This window comes from Tyto alba, unplaced genomic scaffold (genome assembly GCF_018691265.1).
Source record: "Tyto alba isolate M040663 unplaced genomic scaffold, T.alba_DEE_v4.0 Super-Scaffold_23, whole genome shotgun sequence".
Lineage (NCBI taxonomy): Eukaryota > Metazoa > Chordata > Aves > Strigiformes > Tytonidae > Tyto > Tyto alba.
Genome location: NW_024881297.1, coordinates 3,985,730 through 4,006,363, shown reverse-complemented (window position 1 = coordinate 4,006,363; position 20,634 = coordinate 3,985,730). Strand labels below are relative to the sequence as shown.

The 20,634-nt window shown below is 43.5% G+C and overlaps 1 protein-coding gene across 4 annotated transcripts in view; it reads left to right on the top strand.

The window, feature by feature from the left end:
* The window catches only part of ADAMTS3 (ADAM metallopeptidase with thrombospondin type 1 motif 3), a 142,314-nt gene that overhangs the window by 111,589 nt on the left and 10,091 nt on the right, over positions 1 to 20,634 (top strand). For all 4 annotated transcript variants that reach the window (XM_042796757.1, XM_033007750.2, XM_033007764.2 and 1 more), the window contains 13 exons: positions 3,944 to 4,027; positions 5,182 to 5,338; positions 6,553 to 6,658; positions 7,601 to 7,744; positions 9,270 to 9,402; positions 9,887 to 10,000; positions 11,134 to 11,279; positions 11,843 to 12,018; positions 13,179 to 13,312; positions 13,938 to 14,061; positions 17,793 to 17,873; positions 19,153 to 19,316; positions 19,892 to 20,057. In XM_042796757.1, the coding sequence (XP_042652691.1) occupies positions 3,944 to 4,027; positions 5,182 to 5,338; positions 6,553 to 6,658; positions 7,601 to 7,744; positions 9,270 to 9,402; positions 9,887 to 10,000; positions 11,134 to 11,279; positions 11,843 to 12,018; positions 13,179 to 13,312; positions 13,938 to 14,061; positions 17,793 to 17,873; positions 19,153 to 19,316; positions 19,892 to 20,057 (1,729 nt within the window). The remainder of the gene's footprint in view (positions 1 to 3,943; positions 4,028 to 5,181; positions 5,339 to 6,552; positions 6,659 to 7,600; positions 7,745 to 9,269; positions 9,403 to 9,886; positions 10,001 to 11,133; positions 11,280 to 11,842; positions 12,019 to 13,178; positions 13,313 to 13,937; positions 14,062 to 17,792; positions 17,874 to 19,152; positions 19,317 to 19,891; positions 20,058 to 20,634) is intronic.

Sequence of the window (20,634 nt, the reverse complement as noted above, 5' to 3'; positions counted from 1 at the left end):
ATGTAAGCAGGGAGGAAGTTGCTGTGAGTGAGCAGAGGCAGGGAAGTGTCAGCAAAGAAACTTCTGTAACCTTCCTCAGTCAGTTCAGTTAAATTATTTCTGGTGAAATATCGTGGTAATTTTAAATAGTGATCAAATATGCCATAGATTCTACGAGAATGAAACAAACAGAGCTGGTATTCAAGATAATACCATTCTCATCTTTTCATCAAAAAATATCAAAGGAGGTCACTACAGGGAGGATCTGAAACGCGGGACAGGAAAGCAAAGTCAGTGTGGGTCAGCCAGTAGTAAAGCCAGGACCAAGGGCAGAGTCCAGGTTTCCCGTGGCTCTTGGCGCTTGGATCCAGCAGCGGCCATCCCTCCTCGTCCCCTTGCAGCTGAAGGCCCAGAGGGACCGGCTTAGGCTGGCAGGGCTGGGGGGGCTGTGGTCATGGCTGAGGCTTTGCTGGGCAAACAGTTTACCCCCCGCCCGGCGATGCGGGCCCGGGGGCTGCTGCTCGCCCGGGACTCACCCGCCGCCCCGGCCTGGGCACCATGGAGGCAGGGCCCGCGGCCGGTGGAGGGGGTTGCACGAGGCCTGGGCGAAGCCAGCCCCGCGGCTGCAGCCTGCTGCCTGTCCCGGGTTTGAAAGGCTTGTACCCCAGGAGGTGCTCAGGGAACCTGTGCGGCGAACCGTGGGGCCGTACGGCTGTCTGTGGGGCAGGAGGCAGCCGCTCCCGCGGCACGGGAGGGCCCAGCCACCTTGCCTTCGGGGAGGGGGTCTGGCTAGAGGGTGCCTTCGATTTTGCCATTGGGGTCTTATTTATGAGTACACCAGCGTGAGAATGTGGGTTCGCTCATGACGCTCATACTGCGTAACCGTGGGGGGGGTCCCCACAGAAGCACTGAAGTCCCTTGGTTGGCAAGTGTCTCCCCTTTCCAGTGCTCCTCACTGCAGCCTGACACTTCATTTGCTGGGTGCATTTATTTTGTCTGTTTGAACAATTTTTTATCCATTCACTAAGCAGATACTTCTCTGCTTTGTCTGTGGAATCTCACAGTTGTCATCACTGTCCCAGGGAGGGTGATGACTGATTTCTTGTGCACATTGCTACTGAATTCAGTCTAACCCCTTTTTACTCTTCAATATGATAGCAGGGGCTGTATGGCCAGTTGGCTTCACAAGTTCAGATCAGACAAATCAAGCCTCCTGGGGTGTGATTTATCTATGCCTTTTGTACCAGTATTTTGGAATGTAATTCCTTTTGCCATTATAACTACAGTGCAGATGCAGTTACAGCAGTTTGAAAGTGCTGCAGTCTACACTGATGTTTTCAGCACTTTTTTTTTAGATTTCTGTCCTTCCAGCAAGGTTACAGGTTTCCAAAATTTCCTGTGTTTCTGTCACAAGAGTATATACAAACTTGCTCCTTGTGGGGATCCTGTAGTGGAGCCCTCCAAAGCAATCCACAGGGAAGGGGGTAAAAAATGGCATTGCAGAGAAGTCTTGAAGAAGACTTGAATCTTTAGGTCAATTCCAGGATCCTTTTTGTCCTGGGAAGCTTGTTGTTTCATGGCACAAGGGAAACTGTCAATGTTTTTTTCTGACAGAAACCTTTGTGGGAGCAATGGTATTGCATTAATGGAGAGAAAATATGAGATGAATAATTGAACTTTGGAATAATTGCTTCACAAGACACACAGTCTGAGTTATGTGCTCATTCCTTGTAAAACTGTCCTGCTGACAAGCTGTTCTCAGCTCGTCCTAAAAGGGATTGCATTTTTAAAAACCATAGGCTAAAGTCATTGTGCCAGGTCCCACAGTCTGGATGACTCAGAATGACCTTTTTCCCTGAGGGGAAGAGGGAAGTTCTATTTAGGCTGACTAAAAAAAAAAAAAAAAAAAGACCTCTAAATCCTGCTCAAATATACCAGCCTCTGAACAGTGGTATTTATTTTTCACCAATTACCCATAATAAAATATTGATTTTGTTTTTAGAGGGATGAGTAACTTCATTGATGATCTGCAGACGTTTTAGCCCCCTAATTTATACTCTGGTGACAGGACATTTCTCACCTTCCCAGACACAAGTAGGGTCCTCAGGAAGAATTTATGACTCATCTGCATAATTCCAGGGTTTTTTAAACTTATATCCACAAATACTCTTATTTTAGTACAGAATTGACCACATAATTCTAATTTATCTCTAAAAAGTAGATCAGCAGTGTTGGTTGCTTCTAAAAAAAAAAAAAATTCTTCAGAACAAAAACTACCATGAAATACTTCAGTTGTTCAGTGGGCAGTGGAACTGCAGTGTAACCTTTAGATTTCTGCCTTGTGGCTGGGCTCTCTAAGGGGACTTAAGCATCCCTTGTGCTGGGAGTGTTCCCCGAGCTCCCATATGCGTGTGTGGTAAAGGATATGCAGTCTTTCCTTCCTCGTGAGCAGTAATAAGGCTGTTATTTCTAATTGCCTGCTTCTTTTCACAAAACTTCTGGATATGTAATTTCTTTGAGGTCTTTATTGTTTTTAAGTATTGCTGGAAAGTGGTAAACGGGGCCAAAATGTATTGGGACATTAGAACTACGAGAGGGAATGACTATCTAATCTTTATTTCCTTTGGAAAGGGAGCTGAAAACACTTGGATCAAAGTTCTGCCTTGAAACGACATGTAGAGATCTCACTGGAGACCTCTGCAGACCTAATTTGGTGCAAAGCCATGGACTGTTTTAGAAGGACTCCCTGTGGGCTTTGAAGTGTGCTCTTTCCTCTACATTTTCTGCAGTCCTCGAGGACTAGAGTTTTGAGGTCTTAGGGGACTGTCTTATGGATGGGTGTTTTCTCAGGCCAACAATTGTTTTCACTGCAGTAAGTCTCTCCAGATCACATAAACGTTTACATGCTTTCATGCAGCTGGTGGGTTTTTTTAACGGAGCACGTTGACTTGAAGGAATCAAGTCTACTTGGAGATATTATTACCCTGTAAGGTACACTACAGTGATTATGTCTCTGGCAATGCTGTTGACTTTAGAACTTTCAGATGAAAATTTCCAAAGCAATTCTGGGATTTGGAAACCCTTTGCCCATTAACTTTAAGATTGATTTAGAATCAAGAGTACTATTCACATCTTTAAAACTAAACACATGGCTACATGTGTGCAGAAATAGAGCCTTGTTGTTCATGTCACTGTCTAAATATTCTGCCTTCACAACCTAGAGCTGCAGAATGCAAAAATGGCTTTAAGTCAAATCCTCAAGTGTTTTCTGAGGACAAACCTATGCTGATGTCAGTGGCACGTTTCTTTGAGTGAGAGCTACTGGCAGCAGAATCTTTTACAAAACGAGCAAAAATATGCTCACTCACTCTCCCCACTAAAATACTCATCCCACGTGTTTAAACTGATTGAAGTGAGACAAATGGTTGATGAAGCAAATAGGAACAGAATCTGGAATTCATCCACAGTTAAAGTGGCCAGGTGACACAGAGAGGTGGCCACGTGGGATGGATGGTGATGGGTTTATCTGTTGTTAATGCAAACTGTATCTCCTTTAAGTCCCTCAGTGAACTTGGACACACCGCTATAAACTTGCTTTCAGGAATAACCTCGCTTTCAGGAATAACTGTTTCCCTTATTATGTTTATCAAATGAGTGAAATGAAGCATTCAGATAACTATTTGCAGGGTTTGAACTTGAAGGTTTGGGGTTTTTTTTCCCCAGTCCCCTCTTCTATTGTCCCTGATCCAAAGACCGTTAGACTTGAGAGGAGTCTTGATGTGTGCTTCAGGAACTTCTGCGTGAGGGGGAATGTGGTGGGGAAGGGTAGTCTACGTTTCCCCCTGCATGGAAATGATTTGAGACTTGAATCTTCTTCTGAGGAGACAGTAGCGATATAAGCACTTGAAATAGTGTGTACATGGCCTTGGAAGTCCCCTTCTTAATTTTTCATTTTTTTCCTCAGGTGAATGAAATTTACCACGATGAATCCCTGGGTGTTCACATAAATGTTGTGCTGGTCCGAATGATCATGTTGGGGTATGCGAAGGTAAGCAAGTCCCTGAACCAGTTCTCCGCCTTCATCTTCTTTATAATTACAGCGAATCACATGAAGGGCTGTGGAAGCAGAAGTCTACTGAACAGCTGGTTCCCAAGAACTGCTTTTTTTTTTTTAGCAGGTGCTAAATTTGCTTCCACCCTCGTTCCTGAGGCTGACCACGAGTATCCCTGTTGTGACACAGGTGCCAGACTGGCTCTGCGGGCTCAGGCTTGCAGGCTGAACTCTTGCCCTTGTGAGTCCTCAGGGAATTAAATCAGTTTAGTAGAAGCAATCGTTTTGGTTGACTAACACATCTTGCTGGCGCAGTCTGCTCGTGCAACTATCTCCTTTTATCGTTTTGTCTACACCCTGTTATTGGGGCACAGCACACTCCACCACTTTGTACCCTGGGCAGTACTTGTAACAGTACGTTGATTTTGCTGGTAAAACACGCTCGGCGAGTTTTGAAACAAATGCTTGTTAAATTGTTCAGGGTGAGAGGGAAGCAGTAATGCTCTTTAGGGTTTGATAAAGATCGTATCTGTTCCGTTTAACTCAGACATTGAATTTGGGCAAGTCAAAAGGCTAGTTTGATGTTTGTCTTGTAACTAAATTTACTGAGCTTGTAGACACATAGTGTTGCGTAAAGCCACACAGAACCAGGTATTTAATCTGTGTTCATCAGTACACATTCACTGGCACTACAGTGTTTTGCACCAGTTGAGGCATTGTGCTATGTTTCTGTACTATTCGCTTTCTCCGCACAGGCTGTGTGTGTCACTACATGCTCATTCATCTCAGCTGAGTCATGCTGTTTCTTGGCAGTCCAGAATATAAGCAAGTTCCAGCAAAAGAAATAAAAAAGTCCTTATTCAATCCTAACACCAAGTTCTGTGTTCCTTCTGCATGTTGCAGGCAGTTATTTGCATAGATGATGTGATCACTCATTAAACTGTCTTCAAAAAAACCCCTAAAGATGTACTATTACACATGCATGGTCACCATTAACGCACACATTTTCTTTTGTCATAGGAAAGGCGGCCATCATGACTTAATAATTGGTTATTAGGGAAACGGGGATCTGGTTGATGCCTCAAGAAAATGAAAACTTGTCACAATTCCTACCTTTAGGAGCTCCTGGGTCTAATGTGTTGCTCTTTCAGTCCATTAGCTTGATTGAAAGGGGGAATCCCTCAAGAAGCTTGGAAAACGTGTGCCGCTGGGCATATCAGCAGCAGAAGTCGGACCCCAGTCACTCTGAGCACCACGATCATGCCATCTTCTTAACCAGGCAAGATTTTGGGCCTGCTGGTATGCAAGGTAATGCAGCTGACCTGGAGCAAAACTATCTGGACTTGGTGTTTCTTGGCTAGCATCCACCGGAAAAGAGGAAAATTTCAAAATTGCATTGTTATGTGATCCTGAGACAATAAGCAACGTAAGACTTTATTCAGGAGGTACTTCAGGAAGTGTTCAATTTTAAAGAAGTATTGAAACCTGGTCATGGTGTGGAAACCATGTGCGCTCATCATCACTTTCAGTTCCCTGTTCTGGGGAAATCAGAAGAGGTCCATGTGGACAGCCTCACCACGTCTGCATGACTGTTGTGGAGAGAAAGTACTTCCCCCCATTCATTTCACGTACTTTTTAAAAAGCGAGTAGACCTTGCCATGGTAGTCCTTGCCATTTATATCTAACTGTAACAGATTAAGTTTCTTACTTGAGAGATTAAGTGAATAGCTATTTGCTTTCTTCAAACACCAGGTGTTTGTGTGTGCAGGGGTCACTGGGAACGCGCAATGCCCTTTGCATGCAACTTCACTTTTATTTTATTGCATTGTTCACTGTAGACTTCTTTTTATAGATAGCATACCACCTACTTTGATACCTGCGTTAGCCTTTATGACTCGGGGAATGATAATGGGCAGTAACTTCACAAAGTGTGATTTGTGTCAGTGCAGATAAAGGAGAGTCTGGAGGAGACCATGTTTTGGCTATCCAGCTGGAGATGTCTTAGAGATTTGTGTTCAGTATCTCCATGGTCCATTCACATTTCAGGGGGAGGTAGGGGTCTCAGTTCTTTGTCAGCTCTGGGCTGGCATGCCTGGAGTGAATCTGGTTAGATGGGGATGTTAGGCAGACTTCCCTGTTGTCAGAAAGATTTTAGCTTTTACTGAGGAAAAGGCATGCAGTATGCATCAGGCAGTATGTAGATGCAGGTACTAATATGAACAGATGCAAGAAATCCCAGCCTATAGCTCGACCTTTTAATTGGACAGGATTCTTGTGCATTTTTGGTGACAAAAGTGGAAGTGCCTGAAGTAACATAGGTGTCTGTGGAATCAATCCCAGCATGTCAGAGCCATTTACTGTGTTTGGCAGCAATTGCAAAGACAGAGTAAATACTGACAATCAAAAGAAAATAATCTTAGTTTCTTCGCGGGTAGTAAGTTTATTGGGGGGGGGGGGGGGGGGGTGTCTCATTTAAAGTAAATGTGATGGGCAGAAGAATCAGACATGATTTCTCTCAATAGGATATGCTCCTGTTACTGGCATGTGTCACCCGGTCCGAAGCTGTACTCTCAACCATGAGGATGGGTTTTCATCAGCTTTTGTCGTTGCTCATGAAACTGGGCATGTGTAAGTCTTAACTTTCACAATTAGATTAGTGCTGCATCTCCTGCTTGTTTCGAGTGGTTTAATTTTAATGGCTGTATGAAAGCTATCCTAGTTTTATTTCCATCCCCTTGTAATGCATCGAGTGGTTTAAGCAATGAAGAGGTAAGTGGGGGAAGAAAACAAGGGGAAGAGAGAGGGGGAACTTATTTTCTCTAGAGTGAGGAAGAGGTCAGTAAGAAACCTGGAAGGCCCGGACAGTGGAGACAGTAGCTTGTCAAGCATCCTTAACTTCTTTCTTTTCATTGACTGAACGTGCAGATTTGTTAGATTTGGCACCTCTTCAAGAATGGTAAAATGTTAGGTTGGGAGTAACTGATTAAACAAAGATCTCTGTTAGCTGTCTGGATGAATTATGTCAAGCACTGAGGTTCTGATTTTTGTCTTCCTTAAGTAGTGCAGGCCACTTGCTCAGCTCACTGGGAGGAATTCAGCCTAATTGGAACTGACCAGGACACTTGCACATTAAGCTGTACCAGGGGCACGCTTGGAGATGTAACATGCTAACCATGTTCTCTATAGAGATGCAACATGATAACTAGCTCTGTGTTTAAATAGGTGCTTTTGATAAATGAGTATACAAATATTAAGTTTCTGAATGAACCACTCCCTAATGAGCAGAATTGTTGGTTTCCTTTATCTGAAGTATAAGAAGTCTTCATCTTCTAGTTAGTTCATTCCTGGTATTAACAAATAAAATGAAGCATAAATGAAAGATTATTCAGAGAGTCCTTATAGTTTGGCATCAGAGAAGATGAGTTTGACATGCAGGTGATATCTGTAGAATGCAAAGAACAACTTCATTTTGCATGATCACATGTGCATGAGAAGCTGTTTTCTTTATGGCTGTTTTACCAGTTGAAGAACGGGAGCTGCTGGGGCTTTGATGCCGATTCTGTGTTACAGGCTGGGGATGGAGCACGATGGTCAAGGGAACAGATGTGGTGATGAGACAGCAATGGGGAGTGTTATGGCTCCGTTGGTTCAGGCTGCCTTTCATCGTTACCACTGGTCCAGATGCAGCGGCCAAGAACTCAAAAGATACATACAGTAAGGACCTGTCCACGCTCGGCGGTAGTTGTTTTACTAAAGAGAAGTCTTTGTAGTTCCTGGGTGTGGGGCCAGTGTGCTGCCCTCGGCTAGGCAGCAGAGAGGAGAGGAGAGGCCATCCCAGCATGGAGGAGCAGGCACAAGTGTCATAAATGGGACCCTTGACCATGGAAGCCCTTTCTGTAAACGCCGTGGTGCGGGGGCCTCAGAGGTACTGAGGAGTGGGGACCTCTGGGGTGGCCTGGCCTCGGCTCCTCCAAAGGGACTCAGCCTTCAGAGGCTTCCAGAGGGATGCTGGGTGCCTCGGCACTGTCTCCACATCTGGCCGCCTCTGGTGGAGCAGTTTTCTGACAACTTTTTCACCATACTCTTTTTTTTTTTTTTCGTTTGTTTGGGTTTTTTCCCCTTCAAACATGTATTAGAAAAGCTATAAACCAGGAGCAACGCTTCCTCACCGAGGCCTGTACTCAGAGCCCATTGCCTCCTCTGGGGGATGGTAGCAGAAGCCTCTCTGGCAGACATTATGTCAGGTAGCTGGTGTTTTCCCTAGGTTTTTGATTTCTCTAGGAGTTATGCTGTGAAACTAGGAGGATGAAGCCCTAAACTCAGAAAAGGAACTAGCAAAAGTTGTGGAAGAGAGAAGGCGGCATGCACGTGCGTGTCTGAATTAGGGAGAAAACGAGAACAGATCTCTACCCTGCTGGCTCTAGTCTCCCTCATGTATGTACCTCTTCATCCAATTCTTACCTAGGCTTCCTCCTCCATTGCAAATAGCTGGTTTTGCCAGTCAGCGCTGAGTGAAAACTTCGTAAGTTGACCCACATGTCCTACAGAAGAAACCCTATTTGTGACATAAAGCGTAAAGTAGTAATTGATTGAGACCATAAGGGGATATATCCTAGTGCAGAAGGAGCAGCCCACCAGTATTGCTATTTTAAGACACCAGAGTTAAACAGGAATGAGAAAAATCAAGCCTCATTCTTGCCCTTTGCATAGGCAGGGCTTCATCCCTGTGAATACAGTAGATATTGGGTCAGTAGGCCTGTTCTCAGACTACTGTCCTGTTTCAAAGTGCCATAAAGTCGGTGGGAAAGCGTCCTGTGGGCTTTGTGTGAGGCCCTGTACGAGGACCAGGTCGAAGCACCTTGAGATGTTGCCCTTTGGCACTGAGAGTGAAGGAGTGTTTGTTTTCTACCACTGGTGACAGGGAAGTAAAGTGCAAATTTCACGTGTATCGCTAGGGCAGGGGAAGGGCTGGAGATGCCTCTCCACAGTCTCCAGCAAATGCAGGGATTTTGCTGTGGGATCTTCCCACCCAATGCTCAGTCATGTGGCACTGGGCAGTATTCCTATTGAAGGGACTGCCTGTGCTTTGGAGAGCAACAGCAATGTAAACAGGACAGAAAACAGGTTGGAGAAAATGAGTACTGCCTTATTAAGAATAAGTACTTTGATCTTGATGATCAAAACTAAAAATTACTACATCTTCTCACAATTCTTTTTTTTTCTGTGTATCTGTCCACAGCTCTTACGACTGTCTTCTTGATGACCCTTTTGAACATGATTGGCCCAAGCTTCCTGAGCTGCCAGGCATCAATTACTCCATGGACGAACAGTGCCGCTTTGATTTTGGCGTTGGCTATAAAATGTGCACAGCGGTATGTCCAAGGCAGTCATTGCGAAGACAAACGTTCATTTAGCAAGTTGGTGTCTGGCCTTATTAAAGAGCTGCAATATATGCCTTTTCTCGTAATTGAAGAGCAGTTAAACAGATCTATAAAGAGGAGAGAGAGATATTTATGGGTGAAACCCAGTCATCTGGTTCACGTGGTTTAATGGCCAAGTGGATGGCAGCACGGTCCATGTGACACAGGCTTGTGGTAGTGACCCCAAGAAAGAAGGGAAAAAAAACCTCCTTTTGCTCCCACTTCTGGGTGTCTCCTCCTTTCCTCTTCTCACCAGCTCAGGGGTAGGGGATGCAGGGAATAAGCACTGCCCTTTTCTTTCTGAAAGCTACTTTTGCCATTTTCTTTCTGGAGATACTGTACTGCTTGGTAGCCATGTGTTTGAGATGAATTGACTGGGCGAGTTGAATCCTTATCTGAAAAGTATTAATAAATGTTGAGTTTCATCTCATTTCAGTTCCGAACCTTTGACCCATGCAAGCAGTTGTGGTGCAGCCATCCAGATAACCCATATTTCTGTAAGACTAAGAAAGGACCTCCACTCGATGGGACAGAATGTGCCCCTGGAAAAGTGAGTATTGTGTTTTTACTATGTTTGTATCAAAAAAAAATACCCAACGAGGCCAACAGTCGCATTCATTTGGGTTGAAGGGCAGAGAGGAAACCAGGGAATTGTCCAGCATCCCCTGGATGGAGCCAGAGGAAGGGAAAAGAGGGAGCCGTGCTTTCCCACTGTCATACTCTGTGAGCTGTACAAGGTTTGCTCTAGCACAAAGTAAATTTTGGACATAGAAACCCCAGCTGAGGTGTAACCCATCCTCAGCCTCTTCTGTGGACTTTCTGTTACCTTTTTTTCTGGATTCTTGTCTCGTCTGCAGAGTGTCCATAACGTGTCTTTAGGAATCCATGGTAGCAGATGATGTCACTTCTGTAGGTCCACTTCTTAGCGCTTGTGGTCCAGACATCCCGTGGCTAAATGTTTGTGTAGGTTTAGGATTAGGTCTTTATTTTTCCTTTTTATTACCACATTTGTGGGTGTCTCTGCTAATTCACTGTTAATTGTAAAATTATACTCAAATAAATGTTTAGCAAATTCCATGTATTTTGAGGTACAGGAGAGCCTCTTACACCATCTGAGCATGCCCTGGCCCGCAGCAAAACAGCACCCTGCCCAGTGACTAGCCCTCTGTTCCAGCCTATTTGCATAAGTGTGATATTTGGCCAGTATGAGGAAAAAAAAAAAAAGAAAAAAAAAAAAAAGAAAAAAAAAACAAAACAAAACAAAAAAGCAATCCTCAGCAACAGCTTCATCCTGCTAATATTCAGAATATCAAAATTCCTTCGAAAAGGTGGTAGTGACTAAGACTCAAATGAAACAAAGGTTTTACTTACATTAAGTGGAGTCTGGAGGGTGAAACGTGTTGAGCTTCACGTGTCTGCCTGTGGAATGGTTCAGGTTCAGGTCCAGCAGTACTGCCTACTTGTTCCCAGAGCAGACTGCCTTCAGGGGGGGAGACTGGGTCCCCTTGGGCCCAGAGTATATAGACCCTCAGCCCCTTTGTCCCCAGGACAGTCTCTGCTTGCAGTCTGTCCCTTCTCAGCCCAAGAGCTCACCTCTGCATGCTTTTAATTTTGCTGCGATTATACATTTGGTTTGGGTTTTATTCCTGTTCTCATCTGTTTTCCTTGCCCAATTTCTCTCAGTGGTGCTATAAAGGTCACTGCATGTGGAAGAATGCTAACCAGCTGAAGCAGGATGGCAACTGGGGACCATGGACCAAATTTGGCTCCTGCTCACGGAGCTGTGGAACTGGAGTTCACTTTCGGACACGCCAGTGCAACAATCCAATGTAGGTCTTCTGGCTAGGTGGTAGTTCCAGTCAACTGGGAATCGTTACATGTGTTGGTTTAAATAGCATTTATGTTTTGGATGGAGTCTGCCAAAATTCACGTTCTGTTTAAGTCCCTTGAAATAATAGTTTTTTGCAGGGAACAAGGATTGTTTTTGGAAAATCCAGAATTTCCAGAGGAAAGCCTGTGGAAAACCATCCCAAGGTTTTAACTGATGTATAAGAGAGTGAAGAGTACCTAGTGTGTGAGCTCAGCAAGCTGCAGGATAAACTTAGATAAGCTCTAGTTGTAAATGAACTATTGGCAGCATATATGTGCACAGGTATTACTTCTGCATTTCAGCATATGCCTTGGAGATGCATGAGCAAGCATGGAGGTTATACCGCAAATGTGTTTCTCTGTGCAGAGAAACTGCTCTGTTTCCATTTCTGTCACTTCATGTGCCTTTTTTGTAAAATTGTCTCTTAAAAGAGAGTGCAAAATGTCACCTAAGACAGAAGAAAACTCCCCAGAGCTAACATCCGGAGGGTTGTAGAATCTCGTGAATGTTTTCTCTTCACAGGCCCATTAATGGAGGTGAAGATTGTGCTGGTGTCAATTTTGAGTTTCAACTTTGCAATACAGAGGAGTGTCCAAAGCACTTTGAGGACTTCAGAGCGCAGCAGTGTCAGCAGCGCAACTCCCACTTCGAGTATCAGGACAGCAAGCACCACTGGCTGCCATATGAGCACCCTGACTGTACGTTTTGTTACTTGCTTTTATGACAAGTCAATGCTGGCATCTCCCAGAGCTCGTAGGGGTCTTGTTCATCAGCCGTGCAGAGACCAGAAATAATCAGCGTGTAGGTGAGACTAAAGTGCAGGAAAAAAAGGTGGCCCCAGACGGAAAGAACCAGTGCCATGCAAAAGAGTTGCCATTTTCCCCTAGGCCAGCTAGCTTCCCCGGACCTTCATCGTGATGTAGCAAGAGGCTTGAGGCTCTTGGCTCCTGCTGGAAGAGTTGGTGGGTGCTCGTAGCATTTAATGCAGCGCCCTGTCGAGCTCTGGCTCTCTGCTGTTGGGGCAAAATGTGGAAAGCTGCTGGTTGGGTCGTTAAAAACTCTTCCCGCCCCCCTCTCCCATACAGCTGCTTGTCTGCCCGAGCGCAAAGGGTCCACATTTGATAGCAGCTGATGAAAGTATTAACAGGGTTTTTCTAATGGCACTGCTTCAGAAGTCCTTCTTCATATTTTCCCACTCTTGTACAGATCTGTCTGCCTTGGCCCGATTCTGTCAGCCTTTGTTACTAACATTAGCCTTACCTAGTGATTACTTCGAGTGACAAGGACAGCCTCAAGTCCAATGACAGGTTCCTAGTTCCCTGAAGGGTGTTGCAGAGCAGCTGGCATTTCTTCCTCATGCATCCCCTGAGATACTCTTTGCATGGCTGGCTAAGGAGTTAGATTCGTACCTTGACCAGGAAATAACGTGTTCAGCTGGTATTTTCAAAAAAAAGGGTAGAGAAAGTTAGAGATCCAAATCCCCTGTCCTTTTCACCTGGCTTTAGCACCATCTTCTCAGAGACTCATTTTTCTGCTGTCATTTTTCTGCATCCCTGTGATTTTGTAAACTCAGCTCTGTTCCCAGTAGGATCAGAGCAAAAGCTGCTGTCAGGACCATCAAGAACCCAGTCCTAGGAGCCTCTTCAGAAGGGAACTGACTTCTGTGAGAGTATTGCAAAGTGATAGGCCCATAATTCACAGAAAAGCAAATCACTTGCTTTTTTTTCCCCACAGCTGTCTGTTAAAGGTCCTTTCTAATTCTGTCATATTCTCTTTGCTCTTTTAATGGGATATTTTTCTGAAGCACATCTGGATTGCTGTTGATGTATGCAGTTATTTCTCTTTGCTTGCTACACAGCTAATAAGAGATGCCACCTGTATTGCCGATCCAGAGAAACTGGAGACGTTGCTTATATGAAGCAGCTGGCCCACGACGGGACTCGCTGTTCCTATAAAGATCCCTACAGCATTTGTGTTCGGGGAGAATGCGTGGTGAGTAACGGCTTCCCAAGGTCACCCTCCAGTCTGAGCTGTGCTGGGTTCCTGAGCAACTCGGGTTAGATGCAGTCAGAACAACTCAGTCAACGGTGCAGAGATAGGCTTTGCAGATGTTTCTGAATTAAGTGTTTGCAGCATCTTATTCTTCAGAATTCCTTGAGATGTAAGTTGAATTGGAGCAGTGGCGCAGACCTGTTCCATGGAAACACTCCACATCTCTTCAACTGATCGTTTGCCTTTTTTGCCCTTAGTTTTGCATCTGAAAAGAACTGTGTCTGTTTTTCTGTCTTGCTCATCTTTCTTAGTCTTGAAGTACAGTGAGTGTAAAGCACAAATCACTTCCTATTTTTCACATGAAAACCATTATCCAGCACCAGATTTGCAAGTAATTTGTGTTTAAATAAAACAGATCAGTGTTGGGTGGTAATTTCCTCAATGCATTAATTTTGCAATGGCTTCTCACCGTAACTAAAACCGATAACCAATGACAAAGCCTTCTCTTTTGTTTGTTTGTGGTTTTTTGTTTTTTGTTTGTTTGTTTGTTTTTGTTTTGGTTTGGTTTTGTTGTTGTTGTTGTGGGGTTTTTTGTTTGGTTTTTTTTTTTTTTTTACCTCTGCAGAAAGTGGGTTGTGACAAGGAAATTGGCTCCAATAAGGTCGATGATAAGTGTGGCGTCTGTGGCGGGGATAACTCTCATTGCCGGACTGTGAAGGGAACCTTTACCCGCACTCCCAAAAAGCTTGGTAGGAATAGCATTTTCATGTACCCGGGTATAGTTTCTGTTGTCTCTGGTGTTTCTGTCATATTTATTGCTTTTACAGACCGGTCAGAAATGCAGCCTACTTCCAGGTAGTGAAATACAAGTTAGAAGCTGATGTGTAAAAACAATTTAGTCCCTGATAAAGCGGTGACATCTTTAAATCAGTGTACTGTTTCTGTCCTTTGAAGGCCCTACTAGAAGAAAACTTGATCAGTCAAGTGTATCGAGAAATCCTCGTCATGCAGAGCATGTTTAGTTCTTCTCTGTACCTGTTGAAGCCCAACCAGATGAAGTTTGTGATAAGTGGGGAAACGCTGAGTTTTGCTAAACAAAACCGAACTGTTCTTCTCAGTGAAATGCAGAAGAAATTGAGATAGTTTGCCTGACGCCAAGTGTAGCATGCTTCTATCTATAGGAGCACTAAAGGCAACATCTTTCTTCTCCCATTATAGATTAAGCTTTTCACAAGTTTTTTCTCTCAAACTTGAACACAGGAGTTTTAAATGGAAATTTCTATACATCTGAAAGGAGCATATGGATCCTCATGTCAAATTGCTTTTTTACGATACTTTCTCACAAATTTCAGCCCTTTTGTCAAAGAAACAAAAATGAAAATGTTTTGGCAGGAATCCTCATTTCTCATACCCTTTAAGTGGTGTGACTGAGATCCTGTGGAATATGCGATTGCATTCTGCTCGCTCAGAACTAAGAATGACCTGGTTAAAATTTTTAGACTGCCATCTGGAGTATTTTGCAACACATTTCATATCAATAATAATTCAAGTTCTCCTTGGACTTCTTCAGAAATTTCTATTTTGTCAGTTATTTGTTAAACCAGGGCAGTATTAGCTTCCACATTTTGCTGTGACTATTTTGTGTTTTAAGGCTTTCCTCTGTTGTTTTTGGTTTGGTTTTTTTTTTCAGTCTGGGGAAGCTACTCAGGGAAGTATATCTCCTCTATGACTGGGAGCAGTAATTTCAGGAATATCTGTCTGATAGAACTAAGTATTTTAAGGCAGAGGAGAAAAAGGCAAAGGGACAAATAATGTGAATATCTGCATTAACCGTTTAGCAGCTGGTAATTGCTGCCATGAAGCAAGCTTTACTGCAGCATTAATATTTAAATTTGGACAGTGCGCAGACAAACTAAACTTGGACAAAGATAAGTTCCTGTGCAACTGGAAATAAAAAAAAATAAAATATTCTGCTGAAAATACTTATACTTTATTACAAACCAGTTGGAAAAGTTTACTGATTGTAATTATCAAATTACAGTAGAGACCCTTTCTGAAAGGAATTGCTCCCTGGAGGCTGATGGTTTGGGCATGGATTAATGCAAGAATCATTCAAACTTTGGGAGTAACGGAGTTAAGACCGTAACTTGAGCCTCATAGATAAGCCTGTTTATTTCTGGAGCTGGCAGCTACTGTGCTTTTCTTACCAAAAAGAAAAAAAAAAAAAAAAAGTGATCAGCAGAAATAAATGCTCAGCCTTCTAAGAGCATTTCTGATTTTTTCAGTAAGAAAATGATGGGAATTTGGGGGGCAGGGAGGATATTTGTGTCGCAGCTTTGGATCCAGCCCAAGAAGCGTTTTCTCTAATGAGTCTGGTTCCTGCTGCCTGTACCGATGATTTGCAGCTCCTCGCTCACAGTCCACACGCTGCCTAAGCCTGTGGCTTGGCTTACTCCCCGGGAGATTAACGGGATGAACGAGAGGCCAGCAGAGGCCAGAATATGCTGCAACTGGCCCCACCACATTCTGGCTCAGTGTTTCTGCCTGTGGGCCACTGAGAGCCACCGCCTGTCTGAGGGGGTGACAGTGTGTGATTGACTGTTTGCACGGTGGTTTCGGTGTCGGAGAAGCACAACAGTGCAACGTGGCAGACCCTGCTAGGAGATAGGCAGGGGAAGACTGCTGTTAATCAGCCAATTACATGCAAATGTTCATGAAAGCGATAGGAGTGTTTGTGTGATGTTTATTGTTTTACCATAACTTTGGCAGTCTGGTCATTAAAAAGACTAATTGACCTCTTCCAACAGGGAAGCATTTAAGCAAGAGGTGCCAAAAAGAATTCAAGTTTCTGGAAAATGAAATCTGCAAGTATCCAACTTAAAATCACCTACCTGAATTGTCACTGGTCTGACTTTCATTGACTATTAACATTTGCTAGATGTGTCTAATTCTGCTTGAAATGCATTTGAACACGTAACGTAATTTACACTTTACATTTTTAAAGACCATCTGGCTGACAAATATAGTCAATGAAATAAATAGACTTGGCTCCCATAGCACTAATTACAGATGCTCTATTTAAGGGAAGACGAGAGGAGCATTTACATTGCCCAAAGGAGCTCGCAATATTTCCCTTTCTGAAACAAAGGAGTCTAAAAATACGCTGGGTAAGTGTCAAATGCTTGTAGAAAGAGAGGCATCCATGGCAACTCGAGAGTTCTTGCTGCAGTTCTCACCTCCATTCAGGTATCGGGAGAGAATGCCGAATCAGGCAAAAGCTTTATGTTTCCTATGCTCAAGAGGCGATTGGTGAAAAGATGGGCAGATGCTGTTTGCACAGTCACTTGTCAGCCAGGACCATGATTTTACATATTCCTGGCTCTTCTTTTTCTTCCAAGGAGCTGTAGTATGCCAGGTGCGTGACAAACTACCGATGCATTCGTTAGTCCCAGAGTCGCCGGGATGAAACAGAAGTACTTAAATGCTACGTCTTGTGTTTGCAGTGCACAAATAATAAAACTCTTGTCATGTCTGCACTACTTCTATAGGAGGGCTGGATTACTCATGAATGTTGTATAGCAGAGTACAAAACAGAGAGAAACTCACTCGAAGGGATCTACAGAGATTTAGCAGTTGTCAAAGAGAAAATAATGGAAATATGAAAATACCATGCACTCAGAGTGCTCATGATGCTCTTGAATAAAACTGGAAATAGAAGTACCTGTTGACAGGTGCCTAGGAGGGATTTTAGTCTTTCTAACGACAATACTTACTTAATGTTGCACTAATTACCTGTAGTTTGGACTGGTAAATAATTGAAATTTAAAACGAGGATCATTTTCTTTGGGAACAGCTTTTTACCTTTACCTGTAGAGACCTGAATTCAGCCCTTTCGCTTCAGCCGTAGCAGTTTAATTGATGCTTTTTACATTCACAGTTGTGAATAGTTTGGGTTAACTTCCCTACAGACAAGCCTTTCCTGATGTGTAGCAACAGTACAGGCAGTACTGTGCTCAACTTTCTCCAGTCTTTGATGTCTCAGAAGTAAGCAGACACACTTAAGACATGAACATCTAACGTGACAGAAAGTAAACTCGAATCTAACATCCAGGCTGATGAGTGATTTGGAAAAAATAATCGGGAAGACTTGTGTTTTTCCCCCTCGCATGCGGAGGAACATAGGAAACATTTTTTTGCCTGATTTGTTAATTGATATGGCCAATAGCAGTGTAGCTAGACAAGTGACAAATAGATTTGTAACCGGTTTCTCTTCCCTCCCTGAAAGAGAAGAAACAGAAGGTGGTCCTGTCAAATACGTTGCAAAACTATTTGCTCGGTTTCGTTCCGGCCCTGCTTCTCAGTTGATGATGGATGCCCTCTTCTGCACGTAGAAGCTGGGTCATGTAGTGCGCCCCTAACCATGACTATTACTTTTTCTTTCCATCTCTGCTTCCTCCACTGACTACTACACATGCCAAAGGGTACCTTAAGATGTTTGATATCCCTCCTGGTGCTCGACATGTGTTTATCCAAGAAGACGAGGGTTCTCCTCACTTTCTTGGTAAGTGTTTCTCTCCTCAGGTTTGGCTTTGAGGCATGGTGAGAAGCACGGGGCAGTCATGGAGAAGAACCTGAGAAATGAGATAACCAAAGTAAAGTGGTTTGGATGAATATGTGCATTGAAAATTGCATGTTAAGGACTGAGTCCTACAGCCTGAGCTCAGCAAACAAACGTTTACTTCTCATTTAGATTCTTCAAAATATTAAACTGATCCCAGTTTGCATGTTTACTAACAAAAGATTGTCATCACCACATTTAAATGGGCACTGCCAGGTTAGAAACTATGTATTCTATTATGTGAATCAAATTATTCTTATTTGCTGCAGATTGTAAGCAACAGCTGATTTAGTGGAAAGAAGCCTGGAGAGCTTGTCCTATATTTGCAGTCCATTTCCTTTCAGATTTTTGCCATGTAGGACAGTTCATAGTGTTGTCAATCAGTTTGTATCTTACTGCTTACCATTTTCTAATGTTTAAGGGATTTTTAGCTCACAGGAGAGGCGTGAGATCTTCCATGGATTTTAATGGCCTTGTAATCAGCTCCTCATGTTCTAGGGCAGTGTCTGAGTTGTAAAACCTTCAGGCAGGGCTGAATTAGTTACTAAAAAGAAGAAGGAATAGAAAATAACAAGAAAAAGAAAAAGAAAAAAAAAAGAAAAGAAAAAAAAAAGTTTCAACTTTGATAATGTCAAAGGGGAAAACTTTTGAGGTCCAAGAGTTTCATTGTGGACCAAGTGTAGCCCGATAGTAACTTTCAGAGAAGCACAGCCTTGCTTTGGCAGCAAGTGGCTTCATGCAGCTACTCCCTAGGTACTGCAGAGCTTCTGCGCTTGGATTGCCATAATCACAGGAACTTGTAATATTTCTGCATAGTTTTTTAATCATGTTTTATGGCGCATTGGAAAAAGTTGTACAAGAGAAAAAAATGAGACTCCATCTTTCAGATTTCTAATGTGTTGACTTCTAGTTAATACTAATAATCCCCACGCTACATGACTTTTAAGGTGTGGTGCAGGAATCCAAAGCCAAGTAATTTCCCCGGGGGTTCAAATGCCTCAGCTTTTTGCTTACTGACTTCAGTATCTGGTCCATACATATGTGCACCAAAGAAACTAAAATGTGGTGAAAGAGTTGTCATTTTCATCACCTGAGGAAAATGCAGCACTTGCTAGTGTGTTGGGTTTTTTGCAAAAGGCCTTCTGTAGTATCTTTTGTCAAGCTGGACATAAGCCCCCATGATTGCTGGAGGCACGACTGGCACTGGTTTCAATCCATTTAGCAATTAAGAACCAGGCTACAGGACACTATATTCTGAACGGAAAAGGGGAGGAGGCCAGATCTCGATCTTTCATTGACCTGGGCGTGGAGTGGGAGTACAACATCGAAGACAACGTGGAAACTCTGCACACCGCTGGGCCCTTGCACAATGCAGTGATGGTGCTGGTAGGTTCCGTGTTGAAAGGCGCGAATACCATCGGTTTGTCTTTCATAAAAAAGCGCGCGGCCAGAGCGGAGCTTGTGCCGAGATAAAGCGCCACGAGGCGCCGTTTTCTCATCAGTTGTTGCCCTCTCTTGGGAGCTGCTGGCTGTTCTTGCAGCGCTAATGTGTCAGGCAGGAGCCCAGCTGGGGCTGCAGTGGCAGACACCGGTGGGATACCTTCAGTACCCCAGAAAAGGGCGTTGCGTGTCAAACCATGCCTGCGACCAGCCCTGCTCTCTAGCCAAGTAAATGATGTGGCCGCGCCATCCTTTCGTCCTGCATCGTGGTGTCCTGCTTGGCCACCTTAGAATGCTAACCTAGAAATCTCATTTTAAATGGCTCTGTGTTGATCTTACTATTGTTAGTTCTAACTGTGAAGAACAAAACCCAATTTTTATTTTTTTTTTTTTTTTTCCCCCAGTGAGGTAACTAGCAGTTTCCATGTTTCCCTAACAGCTGGGCCTTGGTTTCTTTACTTTGCAAAGGAATAAATAATAGCTCTGGTTTTATACCACTGTTTGCATTTGATTATTAATAGATCATTCCTCGGGAGAATGACACAAGATCTAGCCTGACTTACAAATACATCATTCACGAGGATTCGGTACCAACTATCAACAGCAACAACGTCCTACAGGAAGAAATAGATACTTTTGAGTGGGCGTTGAAGAGTTGGTCGCATTGCTCCAAACCCTGTGGTGGAGGTAAACAGATGATGTAGCATCTTCTAGTAACGAATGACAAATTACCCAAAGTGGAAAAATAAAAGGTGTGGGAAGTGAATGCTTTAAAAATCTCAGTCTTCCTTTTATAAAAAGCAGTTTGTTATTTCAGGTGCCAAAGCTTAAAATATCTTAAGTGCCTGATTATTCAAAAGTGTCACACTTCCAGCCTAGGAAGAAAAAGTCCTTTTCAGGTGTTTAAATTCAGTACCCAAAGCCACTGTGGAAGTATGACTCACACATTAATGCTACTGAGCGTTCACTTTCCTTATGGTATGTGCGTTACTCTCATGCAAAGAATGGGGAATGCACATGTCAAAATAACTTTAACCCTTAAATATAGCAGTGAAGCAGGTGACTTGTTCCGGTAGCAAAAACACTAAAATGAGACTTGGGGTCATTCCCTGGTTACGCAGTGACCTGCTGCTCGATGTGAAGGAGGTAATTTCTCCCCCTTTCTGTGCCATGATTTGTGTGTAATGCAGGGGTTAGACTAAAGGGCCGTAACTATCCCTTCTGGCCTTAAAAACCTGTCCCAGTGTCATGTTATAAATAGCAT